The sequence below is a fragment of the Silurus aristotelis genome, assembly GCF_946808225.1.
Source record: "Silurus aristotelis genome assembly, chromosome: 18".
Lineage (NCBI taxonomy): Eukaryota > Metazoa > Chordata > Actinopteri > Siluriformes > Siluridae > Silurus > Silurus aristotelis.
The window spans coordinates 2,267,215-2,282,164 of NC_139591.1; the positions used below are offsets into that span (position 1 = coordinate 2,267,215).

General features: G+C 39.4%; 1 protein-coding gene across 2 annotated transcripts in view; it reads left to right on the forward strand.

Annotated features, from left to right (window-relative positions):
- Positions 1–1,201: 1,201 nt before the first annotated feature.
- palm2akap2 (PALM2 and AKAP2 fusion) overlaps positions 1,202–14,950 on the forward strand; it is an 83,511-nt gene continuing 69,762 nt past the window's right edge. Inside the window, exons 1-3 of one of the 2 annotated variants that reach the window (XM_083567945.1) lie at positions 1,202–1,228; positions 1,424–1,636; positions 11,864–11,909. In XM_083567945.1, the coding sequence (XP_083424071.1) occupies positions 1,599–1,636; positions 11,864–11,909 (84 nt within the window). In that variant the 5' untranslated portion in view covers positions 1,202–1,228; positions 1,424–1,598. Of the gene's footprint in view, positions 1,229–1,417; positions 1,637–11,863; positions 11,910–14,950 lie in introns of those variants that run through there. The other variant, XM_083567939.1, reaches the window with a different exon arrangement.

The window sequence follows — 14,950 nt, forward strand, 5'->3', positions numbered from 1 at the left end:
AAAAATAAAAAAAATAAGCAAAACCACATCAACTGGTTTTTAAAGTTTTTGTGTTATATTATTATTATTAGTAGTATTTACACACACTTTTCTTTAGATTTTATATCACAGCTAATATTCTGTATATCAGATGTAAATAGTATTATGTGGTCATGGCACTTAAACAGTAGGACATTTAAATATTAAACTCTACACCTCATTTTATAAACAAAGCCAGAGATGATGTTTGACTCATACAACAATTAACTAAATATTAAGAAACAGTAAGCGCTTAGAAAATCCTACTCTTGCATTCCAGACAGGATGATAACTTTCTCCTAAATGGCTATCATAATCTTATATGTCTAAGAGCCTGACACCCAGGCATGCCCAGAGCCTCTAAATGCTAAATGTGACCTTGGGTTTGTCCTCTAGAAGCAGTTAAACATAAAGAAAGTGTCAGGAAGGACCTGGTTTGTGAAAATAGTTAAACACACTACAGACAAGATCAGACTGGAAAGCGTGTAATTACACGGGTTTACACTGATCCGGCATAACTTTGTAGCCACCTGCCTAATATTGTGTTGGTCCCCCTTTTGTTGCCGAAACAGACGCGATCCATTGACCATTAACAGCATGAACTTCTTTAGCAGTTTGAGCTACAGGAGCTCATCCATGTGGTCTCCTTGCCCATTTTTCCTGCTTCTAACACATCAATTTTGAGCAAAAACATATTTTTTTGCTGCTTAATATATCTGCTTCGGGCTCAACACCTTGTTGGCATCTTCTCTCTGAAGGTATGAAATCTTTATGAGGTCACACACAACTGGAGCTGGCAAAATCTCTAGATGCCTCGGGATCCTCAGCATCTTCTCTCTGAAGTTCTGAAATCGTCATGAGGTGGGACACAACTGGTGCTGGTGCATCTCTAGATCTCGCGGGGACGTTAACTTCTCTCTGAAGGCCCGAAATCTTCATGAGGTGGGACACAACTGGTGCTGATAGATCTGTAGATGCCTCGGAGTCCTTGCAGGGCCTGGCTGAAGAGATACCTCTTTTTTTATCTATGTTTTAAATAGAAGAGTGTGTCTGAACCCTGAATACTATCAGGCAGGCTATTTCAAAGTTCAGGAGCTTAATGACTCTTATAAATGCCATCAAGGAAAATGCAATTTGTGGAATATAACACTGGTCCTGTAAAACCCATTTCATACAACTGGTCATCCTGCTTCCGTTTGTTCTACAGGATGTGTGTGAATGCTTGTATCCTAGACCATTAAGGATATTCTACACCAGCATCTTCATAATTTAAGATAAATGTAAATGGTTTTATATTTTATTGTCTTTAGTATTAAGCTCAGACCCCACCCTCTTTTACTCCACTTTTTCTCTCTCTCTCTATCTCTCTCTCTCTCTCTCTTTCTCTCCCTCTTTCTGTCTGCAGGCGAGTCGGAGGAGATGCTCACCGCTCGCTGCCACCCAGAGCCTGACTGATTCCGCAAGAAGGACACACTATCTCTCGTTCTTCCAGAAATGTAAAAGAGCCTAAGAAAGACGAGACAAGACGAGACACTGTGAGAGAGACGTGCAAGAAGTGAGAGAGAGACAAGGCAGCCATAATGGGCACACCCCTGAGAAGGAAAGGCCCGGCTTCTGAGTGAGTATTTCCATTTTTCCCGTTTCCTTCCTCTAGAGGGTTGGACATGATGGCCGGGTTGCCATAGCAACAGCAGCCGGGGCAACAGGAGGATAGTGATGTGATGTGGTGGCTGCTGTCTGTTGCGGTGGCTTCCTGCATGCTCATCTGTATCAGTGTGTGTGTGTGTGTGTGTGTGTGTGTGTGTGTGTGTGTGTGTGTGTGTGTGTGTGTGTGTTCGAAACATGAAAATGAATCTGGAGTTACACAAAACGATTGCTGCATTTTTATCTGTAGAGAGAGAAGACTGTGAAAGGATACTCTGATACCCTCACACCTTGAAGGAGGTTATACTGGGGCGTTGTCTCCGTTTAGCCGATTTACCCGTGCTTGCCTAATCGAAGCATATCGGGATTCAGTTAACAGGAGCGTTTTGAGGTATAATGAATACAAGCGGATTGCAGCACGTTACATACATATACACTGCTTTGTGTGGCAGAGAGTAGAAAGAGATCAATGTGCATAGCAAAATATAGAAGCAGCATATTCAGGTTTTCCACTCTAGCAGATTGATATTATTTCAGAATATTCTCTATATCCGTGCTTTTCATCGTCTTTATTTCTTTACATAATTAACGTCCTTAATAAAATGAATCCTTTCTGGCTTAAGAATGCCTTTGAAGACAGAGGTCACTATATTGTAGCAGTCAAAAGAAATACCTTTATACATTAGCACTGTTCAATTGTCAAATCTTTTTGGTCAGAAGGAGGGGCAGATCTAGACATTTGGGGTGGCAAAAGGGGTGACATGAGAAATAAAAAGGGTGGCAACACTAAAGCTAGCATCCTTGCATGGATTCTTATGGATTCAATGATTTATATACATATTCAGTGTATACACATCTTTATATTGGCCTATAAAAAAATAAATAAAGACTGATTGACTTTACCTGAACCTGATGTCTGTATTGAAAAGGCATACATTTTATGAGATGGTGAGGTATATTTAACTTCTGTTTCTCGAGTTCTACACAAATCTGTAGCAAGCTTAAGTCTATGCTAAGTTAAATTTTCTAAGCAAAACAAACAATATAGATTATATATAAATACAAAGTCTCAATGTATCAAATACTGGAGTATTTAAGTCAAAAACACATAATAGATACACAGAAAGAACATTAAAAACCATTAGTGACATCGCCAAATTCGTTGTTGTCACGTGAGGTCATTCGTTAAAAGTTCGTACAATCCTAAAGGCGCAAGCCACTGAACAACATACTTTTGAAAATAGTTTAGAGTTACGCTGTTAATCCTAAACACACATGAAGATATCATTAAAATTAACTATAATAATATATAATATACTTTATTAGATTCGTAAGAGCAGGATACAGTATTTTGTTTGTGATCAGTGATGAGTCTGGTCGTATTGAATATAGAATTGGTCATTTTCAGTTCACTATGTTCATGGATTGAAATCATAAAAAGGTTAATACGACAATGTGTACGAACATGGATACATTAATGCTGATCGGAAAGAATTTGTGCAAAAATCACGGTTTCTGCCGAGTCCTCGTATTTCCTGAGTCTACACTCAAAAACAGGTTTTATAGGCATCATATTTCCTACGTCGTCACGTGACCTGAAGCTCTTTATACAGTCTGTCACTCCAGCACAGCTGCCGTCCAACAGGTGTTGAGAGAAACCCAGTGGAGATTACTAGGGCCAGAAGGTATCCTAGTAGCCCACTCAGAGCTCCAAGGACATCATGGTAATTTATGGTTTTCCATGCAAAAACAGCTGCCGCACTTCTTTAGCTCTCCTGGCGCAAATCGAAGACAAAAATCTGTAGGACTGAATAAGAATTGTAGTTTTTTTTAACATCCAGGTCTAGCATAAAAACGTTTTAGCATACAGAGAAATAAGAGCATAGCTTGAATGCATGCTTAATCGCTTAATCAGAACCTTAGCTCAGTAAATGTCCTAAGGCTCGTGCACTATATTTTAAATTCACTATATTTTATGAGTTAATATAAGTAGTGTTGAACTGAATGAATTAAATCCAGTTAATAGCATGCCTGTTGAAGTTGTAGTACCTCCTGGTGCTACAATTCGCAAGAATGACCTGAAGCGTATAGTTAGCCATTGCAGCTGTCACATTCCAGCCTTAAATTAGCATGAATCATTAAATTAGCCACAGCCAAGACACAGAGGAAAATCTTTTGTAGAACTCTTAATTTATTAAAGAATGTTATTGAGGATTAAAGTTAATAAAATGTTGCAGATAAGCTCTAATATGTTGTGTTTACTCGAGCACTGATTGCTCAGTGCTCTGCTATTTAGATGCAATCAAGAGATTTAAGTTAAATGCTATGAGAAAAAAACAAGCTATCGTACACACATGCTGTATAATTGATGCGTTAAAAGCGGCATCATATTGCAATTAGGAGTCAGGTTTCCTAATGCTGAACGATCAGTCACCTTCACTTAGGGAAAGAGAAGAAAATTCCCAGGTGGCAGCCAGTTTGCGTTTACATTAAGTACAGAGACATGCAACGATGCCAGAAGCCTGACAAGGTCCAGAGCAAATTCAACCATAAACACAAGGAGCACAAGTACAGGGTTAGACGCCATGAGAGAAAGACCAGAGATACTGTGCGTCACATTTCCTGGGTCATGCCCTGAACTTTTCCTTTTTAATAACTACAACATAAAGAAAACCTATTTTAAAAAAATCTTTAATTATAAGCTAATTATTGTAAACCATATAAAGTTCTTTTGAAGTTTCTTTAATTTTGAATACGTTAGATAACGTAATATTACATGCTTCTAAATATCTCTAAATTTGTTCCTTTGTTCATTTATTTAAGTCACACACACCGATAGCTTGTCATCTATCTGGCTAGCTAACTCACGCCGATTTGTTTGTTCCTGTTAAAGGTTCTTACGCTTAATTTGGCATCCATTTTTCCTTTTCCATCTCCATCTGATGAGCTTTTATTTTTTAAGTTAAGAGAATTATTCAGAAAAATGCAACATGTCCACTGAAGACATCGCTAACTTTGCTGTTACAATGTTTTCAGTGTTACGTTTTGTTCTAATCGAAAAATTGACACATGGACTGATGCGAAGAGTGAAATATCCTAATACGGTTAGAAATGTCACTCGTCCAATGAAATTAGAATATGTTATCAACTTATTAATCGTTATGCTAGAATCAATATGGTGACAAACCTGAAAGAAGCCTGAAATGCCTCAAAATAAAAAAAAAAAAATATATTATTTACAATAAATACAATTATATTTAATTCATTTACATTTTAATTATATAGCACTTCTAGCAATAGACATTGTCTCAAAGCAGCTTGACAAAAAATACAACAATTACAAATATACATTTTGCCATCATAAATTACTCCCTATAAGTTTATCCCGAATAAGCAAACCAGTGGCCGACTGCGGCAAGGAAACACTCCCTGAGACTTTATGAGGAAGAAACCTTAAGAGAAAACAGACTAAAAAGTGAACTCATCCTCATCTAGGTGTCACCAAATGTCTATTCATTACAGTTCCATCACTCCTGAGGTTATCAATTGATCACCGACACTTAAATGCAAAACAGTTCATGATCATTGCAGCCATTTTAACAAACTTTAAATATTAATTACAGTCCAAATCCATATTTATGGTTTTTGAGTTTAACCCTTCATGGTAATTTTATGGATCTTTAAGCTGTTCATTTGGATCCATCCTCAGCTGCAGTGGGTGGTCTCTGATTGAAGAGAAATTTGTTAGTATTTAAAGAACCTTAATAGAAGCAAGATTTTACAGGTGATATAATGAATTATAGATTTCTCTTCAGACAAGCAAATTAATTGTCCAATATGGACAGCCCTTACATCATGTACATGTACTGTATATGAACTAGTTTGTGGGAAAATAAAATGTAGAAAAGGAAAGACATAGGAAAGAAAAGAAGGATGTACATACAGTATGTAAGTATGTAAAAAGAAGTTAATAGGAAAGGAAGGAAGCATTAAAGTGTGTACGTACGTACAGAAGCAGTATGTAGGCAATGACATATGTAAAAGGGAAGGAAGGAAGGAAAGAATGTGCATTTAAAAATGTATTAGACAGAAAACGAGGGATGGAAGCAAGTATGGTTTGCGCAATTTTATGTAAATGAAAAAAAATCTAAATAACAATAAAATTAATTTCATTAAGAAGAAAAAAAAGGTGCATTATACTTGTGATATGTACTTTACAACACAGTGAAATTCTTTCTTTCGCATATCCCAGCGATGTGAGGAATCTGGGGTCGGAGTGCAGGGACAGACATGATACAGTGCTCCTGAAGAGGTTTAAGGGCCTTGTTTTGGGGCCCCAAGAGTGGCAGGTTGGCAATACTGGGGCTTGAACCCCTGAGCACTGAGCTAGATATAGGATACAGTGAAATACATGGGATATGGGATACGTTACTTCATATCACTTAAATAGAAATTTTTTTTATCCAGTTTGTGATAAATTTTCCACGGCAAACTAAACGTCTGAAATACTCATTACAAAGTTCGTACATTCCCAATTCAGCACAGCCACCTAAACATGGTGTATCTCGGTGCACATTAAATGAAACCACATCAGGCATTAAAAATGACACGTTGACATAGAGGCCGTAAAGTCGCCACTGTTTGAAACAGAGCTTGAAAACATTGGCAGGGGCTCACTAGTAGTGTGTTTTGATTCAAATGAGTGTAAGGGCCATTCAGTGTGTGTTTATTTGGTCTCCGATTCCCAGCTTTTGCACATCTGGAAGGTATTAGTCTGCCTCGCTGGCTCGTAGGATGAAGTCACTGTGCCAGAGGAACAAAGTTGCTTTTGTATCTTGATGACGGTGTGGTCAGGGGGAACTGTGAGCAGGAAGATAATGCAGCCAATCAGAACGCAGAGTGAGCATGAAGGGCTTTTCTTGGCACATGACCTCACTTGCAAATATGTGTGCCACAAATAAGAGATACAGTTCCTGAAATGGTGTTTTCCATCAAAAAGACAAACATTATTGTTCCATCAGGAAAATAGATATATGTCAGATTGTCCTTTTTTTCCTGCTAATGCTTTTGAGCTTCTAGCAAATGGTGTGTAAGGATGTAGCGCTGACAAGTCAGCCTACTGTACTGGGAGTTTCAGGACAGACCTGGCCAAACAAGCCAGCGAAATATGTTACACATGGGCCTGCCGAATGATTTAACTCGCTGTTCTGCAGTCGGCAGACTCAAAAAAGCCTCTCAAGTGTGCAACCAGAGTGTGCGGGAGCTGCATGTTTTGTGGCTTTTAGCCTGTTTTCCAGTTGTTACGTAAATGACCAGGAATTTCCTGCACTCACCAGTGCGATTTATGATCCTCCATCCAGACAGACCTGATTCTTTTTTTTCTTCAACTCTGTGAGCAAGCCAGGGAATTCTATTACATCTATTATGGAATTTAAGTATTTCTATTATAGCAGAGCCTGCTAAGAAGGGGGAAAAAATCCATCTCCTTGTCATCCAACAGAGTACTCTTTGGCACTCTCCCAAATATAATGCTAGCTGACTGGTGCTAAATATTGGCTAGCAGAGATATCCCAGGATAATAATAAGCCAGTGTTATTATTATTAGTGCCCCCTTTTCCCTTACAAGCATTTACCCAAATGGCTGCTACCACTTAATTATTAATGCTACATTAGATATTACCTCTGTGAGCTTTGGTTGATCACGACATGCTATGAATTTTAGTCCATCAGCTCGCATTAAGGTTCTGTGATACTTTCAGGTTTTTAACAAAAATGTCCTTACAGTGCACAAATCATTGTCGGATATTAAATGCTATTTAGGTATATGCTTTATTGGTATGCATTAAGTGTAATAAAGTGTGGTAGTTTAGCCTTCAAATAGTGAAAAGTCTGAAAATTGCAGGCTTTCCTAAACAAAAGAGTATGTGTTCTAGCATTTAAACTAATTTACAGCATTTAACCAAAGAAAAAGTAAATTAAAGTAAATTCTTTAATGCCAAAAAATTTAAATTCGTTCATGTGCAGCAGATTCACAGACATTTTGACGGCACGAATTTAATTTGCTACATTTTCATTACTGTAAATAACTATACAGCAACCTGATCAAAGCCTCTCTTTATCCAGAGCAACTTAAAACTGAACAGTTGCAAAAGTGAGTACACCCTAAGTGATAGCACTTGTATGTGGTGTAACCGTGCAAAGCCACACTATGTTCCATATAAATTTGTGTATCTTGTATTAGAGCAGTTAAAATCTGGTGCTTTGAATACAATTCTCTTATACTGACCACTAGATTTTCAACATGGCACCTCATGGCAAAGAATCTCTGATGATTAGGGAATTAGCATTGTTGCTCTCCACAAAGATGGCCTTGGCTATAAGACGATCGGTAACACCCTGAAACTGAGTTACAGTAGAGTTGCCAGGGTCATACAGAGGTTTCCCAAGACGGGGTTCACTTGGAACAGACCTCACAAGGGTCCACCAAAGTGATTTCTTCACAGTGGGAAGAAATCACACTCAGCTTTCAGGGTTTTAGATCCTAGATGCCAGACTTTATCCAATTATAATTAGCACAATTATAATGCTAATAATCCTTGAATGTGAAACAGTTGAAATCAGACATGTGGCATGAGTCAAGCAGGTGCAGTGGCTGATTAGAGATGTAACTCTGACATAGTTGCAAAAAGGTATAAAAATGTATTCTTGGTCCAAACTGGTCTTTCATCTGACAACATATCAAGAGTCATTAATTTGTTATTACACTGGGTACATGCAGCTTGTATTCGTCAGCTCAGCAGTGGCAGCTTGGTGGTGCTGGGATTTGAACTTGTGCCCTTCTGATCCAGAGTCTAGCTAACTATGCAGCTATGGGTTTGAGGGCCTTGCTCAGGGGTCCAAGACCTGGCAGCTTGGTACTAAGCTACCATGATGTAATGTGATAAGGTAGATGCAAACACTGGAGGACATTATCACTGAGAGTAAAGTGGTGTGCTATAAAATAAAGTAACGGGGATACGATCGCTTACAGTCTGGTGTTTTTGACCTCTGATTAAAAGGTTCTGGGTTCAAATCCCAGCACCACCAAGTTGCCACTGCTGGGCCCTTGAGCAAGGCCTTATCTGCTCAGTTGTATATTTGGAATAACTGTAAAAGGATAAGGGCTTCTGCCAGAATGGCATCATATAAATGTAAATAATGAAGAACAGTAGACACAAGTGCAATTAATAATACGTTATAAATGTGTATAGAAATATCTACACATACAGAAGTGGTACGAATGCTAAATGTTTAGTTGTGGATACAAAATAATCGCAAACAGGTAGCATGCTTAAGTGTTTGATTCCATTGGTTACATCATGACAGGTGAAAGATTAAATATTTCACTTTCATTCTGCAGAGTGAAGCTTTTAATTAATAAACTACTACCTCTGTTTTTTTTTTAAAGTTCGTCTAAGTGCTATGTTGTTAAAATGCGCCAAGAGCCATTAGCACGGATATATTGGTGGCTGGAGGATGCTACAGAGGCCACTTCCCTGTTCATTTAGAATATGTTCAAGACATTCAGGACCAAACTGTGAATAATGCATGAGGAAAATAGTAAGCCCCCTCTGTATTCTTTGCTACAGTACAAAGAAATCTGTGGTAGTGCAGAACATTTATTTTGGAATTACATCCATTGCATTTCTAACTTTTCCCAACACACACACACACACACACACACACAGAGGGCCGCGAAGCTCAGCCTTTTCCATATAAGGACTTTTCATATTTCTACAGCTGAGAGCGTAGACGGAGGAAAAAAAACGGTGGGGGAAAAAAGCCTATCCTGACGCCCCCTCGGCTTCACCGTGACAGTAGTAAAAATGTAATTCGGTGATCACTGGAATGCTGTTAGAAATTTGTGGTTGTAACCGTACAGAGCTGTTGGCCACATTCTTGCTTTTTTTTTTCCCCCAAACTGATGACTGTAAAGATTCATGCCGGTAAAGATAATAAAGTATCACATGATTTCCAGGATGATTTGGTTATAAGTATTTAAGGAGTAGAAAGTCAGTGGTTAAGATCAGAAGGTCTGAGCTACTGATCGGAAGGTCAGGTGTTCAAGTCTTAGTATCACCAACCTGCCATTTTTGGGCCCTTGAGCAAGGCCCTTAACCCTCTGTACTCCAAGGGGTGCTTTATCATGGCTGACCCAAGCTTCCTAACATCGCTGGCATATGTAAAGATTTACTGTCCTCTAAAAATAACCCAACATACAACCATTATTGTGTAAATAACTGGCAACAAAAGTAATTACACCCTAATTGATCACAGTATGTGGTGTAACCGTGCAAAGCCACACTATGTTCATGTTTCTGTCTGTTTGACAGAACCATATAAATTTGTGTATCTTGTATTAGAGCAGTTAAACTCTGGTGCTTTGAGTACAATTCTCTCATACTGACCACTGGATTTTCAACATGGCACCTCATGGCAAAGAATCTCTGATGAGATAAATAGGTGTTTATTTTCATTAAAAAGAACAATGCTAATTAGTTAAAAGAAGCAGTGATTTCAATAAGCAGTGATTTCGAACGCCACACTTACATATGGCGATGTTCACTATTATTATTAAACCCAATAATGAGGCAAGAAAAATATAATGACCATAAAAACAGCAGCATATGTTTTGTAGATGTTTAATGCGAACAGCAAAATTGATAACGGAAACCTTCTAACCTGTGCTTTAAAAGGAAGAAGACAACAGCCCTACCATCTTTTTTTCCACCGAGCAAGAGCACAGATTTCCTGTAAAGTCAGAGTAAAGCAGAAACATACAACCAGGAACATTTCTCATTCCACATCCTTTGAATTACAGATAAATCACTTTATTCATCGCAGAGGGAAATCGAAAAAATCATTCCCATGGGTGCTTTTTGTTTGTGTTCGGGTCTGTCAGTTGCTATACCTGACTAATAAGGAAGAGCCTTTTATTGGTACTTTACCATCACATCTCATCATTGCTTCAATTCCATTCACACTTTATTTTGTCCACACTGTCCAGATTCATATTCGGCGATTTTCATCGACCAAAAAGGATGTACAGGAAATCAGTTTATTAGAGGGACTACGCAGGTAGGACGTTTTGGAGACAAGGTGAGAAAGATGCGATTGAGATGGTTCTGTCATGTCCAGAGGAGGGACATGGAGTGTATCAGTTGAAGAAGGCTGAGGGGGAGGTGTTGCCAGGCAGGAGGAAAAGAGGAAGGCCAAGGAGGAGGTTTATGGATGTGGTGAAGGAAGACATGCAGTTTGAAAGAGGTAGATGTATTGGACAGGGAAGTATGGAAACGTATGATCCGCTGTGGTGACCCCTAATGGATGGATGGAAGGACGGACGGACGGACGGACGGACGGACCGACGGACGATAGATAGATAGATAGATAGATAGATAGATAGATAGATAGATAGATAGATAGATAGATAGATAGATAGATAGATAGATAGATAGATAGATAGATAGATAGATAGATAGATAGATAGATAGATAGATAGATAGATAGATAGTTCTCTCCATTTTTATCCCCAGTGTAAGGCACACTATTCCCTTCCCTTCTGCTTTCCAGCAGTCTTTCTCTTTCCTCTCCTTTTTTCTCTCTCTCTCTCTCTCTCTCTCTCTCTCTCTCTCTCCTTCACACATAAACACATCCTCAGCTGTGGTAGCAGTTAGACGAGGTGTGATGTGCTGTTGTCCTTTCGCTCCTCCTTAGTGGCAGCCCTGCGTGTCGCCTAGCAGCCCTGTCTGAAACGTCGGGAGGAGGGAAAACTGACTATCCATCTCTCCCTCCCTTCTTCACTTCCTCTCTCCTTCACCCCTCCCTCCCTACACCCAACTGCGCTCTCCTGCTGCACATACATGGCCCATGACGGCAAGGGAGGTGGGAGGAGAGAATGTGTGTGAGAGAGAGAGAGAGAGAGAGAGAAGAGAGAGAGAGAGAGAGAGAGAGAGAGAGAGAGAGAGAGAGAGAGAGAGAGAGAGAGGGAGGAAAGAAAGAGAAGCAATCTGGCAGGCACATGGCCAGTGAATGAGAAGAACTTGCTTGCAGCACAGAGTCTCATTGGATTTCAGTGAACGACCAAACACACACACACACACACACAAACACACTGGAAGAGTCTATCTTGCGGTTACTGAGACCTGTCCCCTTGTCTTTCCAGGATGGCTGAGGCTGAACTTCATAAAGAGAGGCTCCAGGCCCTGGCGGTAAGTTCAGTAACTCTGTATCTACTGTAACTTGTTTTTGTTTTCTTGTTTTGCTGAACAACACTTGGAATTACCACTAGTTGGGGTTTTGCTCTGGAGTTGCTCAGTTCCATTAGAAATGTTAGGCTTCTGGTAGACTTCACCTAGATACCTGTGCGAATTGATCCCAGAGCTCTGAACATGCACATAGAACTGGGGTTGGAGCTTAGTATGGTCATGAGAGGGCAAATTTTGGTGGCAGCTGCAGGACTTCGGTACACGCTGGAGTGGCGAGCAACAGATGGAGAACTATTTTGGCTGCGTCGCTAGCATCTTTACGATTCCGAGGTGAACATGTCTGCAAAGAAGCTGCTACTAATGTAGACATGGGAAGGAAGGATTGTATGGATAAACACATAATATATACATATATATGAGGATAAATATAATAATTTTTTGGTTGAAGTTGATGATTAGATTGCAAACAGACTAATGAGTTCAGGATGTTGACTGCTAAGGTTAAAGATGGTGAGACAGAGGAAGTGTGGATAATTGAAGTTGAAGAGGGGCTGCCAAGAAACTCAATAGCCAAGAGACGAGAGGAAGCTCTTTTCCACAAAGGGTTTCAAAATTGTTGTTTTTTTTGTTCACTTAAGTCACTGCAACAAAAACAGCCATCTCTCAACACTCTAGAAAAAAAGACATAGATTTGATTCAAAATGATTCAGATCATTACAATGGTATGCTTGACAGTACCCGAAACAGGAATGTGTACAGATGGAAGGAATTACCACATGCAATACCAAGTACTACGTGCTCATTTTGTAGAAACGAAAGAAAAGACTGGAAATCACGTCATTGATTGCGGTTCATCCATTGCGCCTCACGTCTAAAGAACATTTTAGGTCATCGGTTCGAACACACTCGTCCGAATTACACACTGAAATTCTTTAGATTTTTTGCTGTAAGAAGTTCAGCATGGAACTGAAGTTGCCAAAGTTTATTGCCTTGCCTGTTTAGATGGCAACTTGGTGGAAAAAAAAGACCAACACACGTTTTTTAATGATGCATGGCACCAAGGCTGAGTTATGTTAAGTCATACTAATATCAAGCTAAAGTGTATAATAGCAAGCCAATGAATTCCAATTATCCTGCATTTTGCGAGCTAATCTTTCTGCTTATTTAGTGAAAGTGGTATGCAACTATGAAATTACAGGCATTTAAAGCAGGCCACATATGCTGTGTTTTATATATAAATATATACTGCTGTGTTGTACAGTGATAAATATTTAAAAACTTTCCATGTGCCCGTAGAACGAGTGAGGGGCTGATATTAGGTTTCTCAACAACAGCCAAGAGGGTTAGCATGTCTGCGTAGCCAAGACAGTTTTATTACTCACTATAGAGGGGAACTTGAGGCTGAAAACATATTTAAACCTTACTACAGTGGTATGTTTACACATAAAAAAAAAAAGAAAAGCAATATTTGTTGTGTCTGGCTTTACTTTGATTTGACTTTTCCATGAAGAAGGTAAAGGATTACAGTTACTCTCAAGTTTCTCTCACTTCCTCCATTCAGAGCGTATTTTATCCCGACCGTATAGTTAATCGGAGCCTTCTACGTCTTCCCATGCTCTCAAGAGTACCAAGGGCTGTGGGCTGCTTGAAGTTTAGCAAGCGGTCCAAAAGCAGCTGTGCTTCTGAAGCCAACCAGCTCTGAAGCTATATTTTAGTGGGATCCGATTTGCCAACGATTATAATTTGCAGGATGTTTAGGGCATGCTAGGGAATAAAAGTGAGCATTACATCACTGCACTCCTTAGCCAAGTATAGACAGCTAACTGAATGTTGTGCACTTTTCAACCTCACATTTCATGTGTCTTAAGCTATTGTGCTTTATTAAACTGTAGTGAACATTCCTCAACATTCCACATTTCTTCAACCTTTAGCTTTAAACCTTAGCCTGAGATCTGTCACAATTCAGGCAAGCCACAGCCAAAACCTTCAGCACAGTTTGTCCACAGACTGAGATGATCTCAGTAGTGTAACTAGCAATCTAGTGTCTCGCTGGTTGCAAAGCACAGGGTGGAAAATAATGTGGACTGGAAAGTTAACCCTGGTCTAGTCTACACACCTGCAGCAAGCAGTCTAGATGAACTTACTGCATATAGCTAATAGATACGAGCAAACCGAAGTATACTGCATAGAGGTTTTGCTAGAAAGGGCAGGGCCACTATCATGAACAAGCTAAATTTAGTAGCAGCTGTGCTGGCCAGCTTGACTAGGTTTCAACATATTTGAGAAGGGTGGAGGCATGTAAACTCCATTCAGGTGCGCTTAGCTTTCTGTAGATGTTGGGGTTTGAGGTCCAGCTGCCTGTCTTCCATTAGAGCATTTTGTGGGAGTCAGAGATCAACCGTCCACACAGAGGAAGGACAGGCTAAAAAGGAAAGGACGGTGCATCTTGATGCATTTGTGCTGGTTCTCATTTATTAGATTTCATTCTAATTATTGAGAGATTGAAAGTTCAAATTCGAATTCCATAATTGTAGGTGTTTTTGAGCTCAGATACGCACTTTATAAATCTACACTTACCCGATTCGCGCTAGATATTTGCAATTGTGTCAAAACAGGGACTTTTGAGCTGGATCTTCATCGAGGGTGAAGTCTTTAGGAGCCAAATCTGGCGAGTAGGTTGGGTGTGGAAATGAGACCATGTTTCCAAAAACTCACGTATGAGAAGAGCTCGGTGACAGGGTGTATTGTCGTTGCAACTTTTCGCTCCTCCAAGAAACTACTATGTAGAGCAACTAGGAAGCCAGTACAGTAATGTCATCATTCCTTGTGCACCAGGAAGCATCAAATGTTTTGCAAAATGCAGTTACATCATAGACATTTTATGGTTGTTGAAGGTCTCAGTGTGATCTTGGCCAGTCAATATCTAAGAAGGATTCTGAAAAATAATAAAATTCATATAATATGTTAACAGAATAATATGGCGGTTTCCTGTGAATTTCCATCTGGGATGAATTTTATTATTTAGTGAAAGATTTGATCATCTA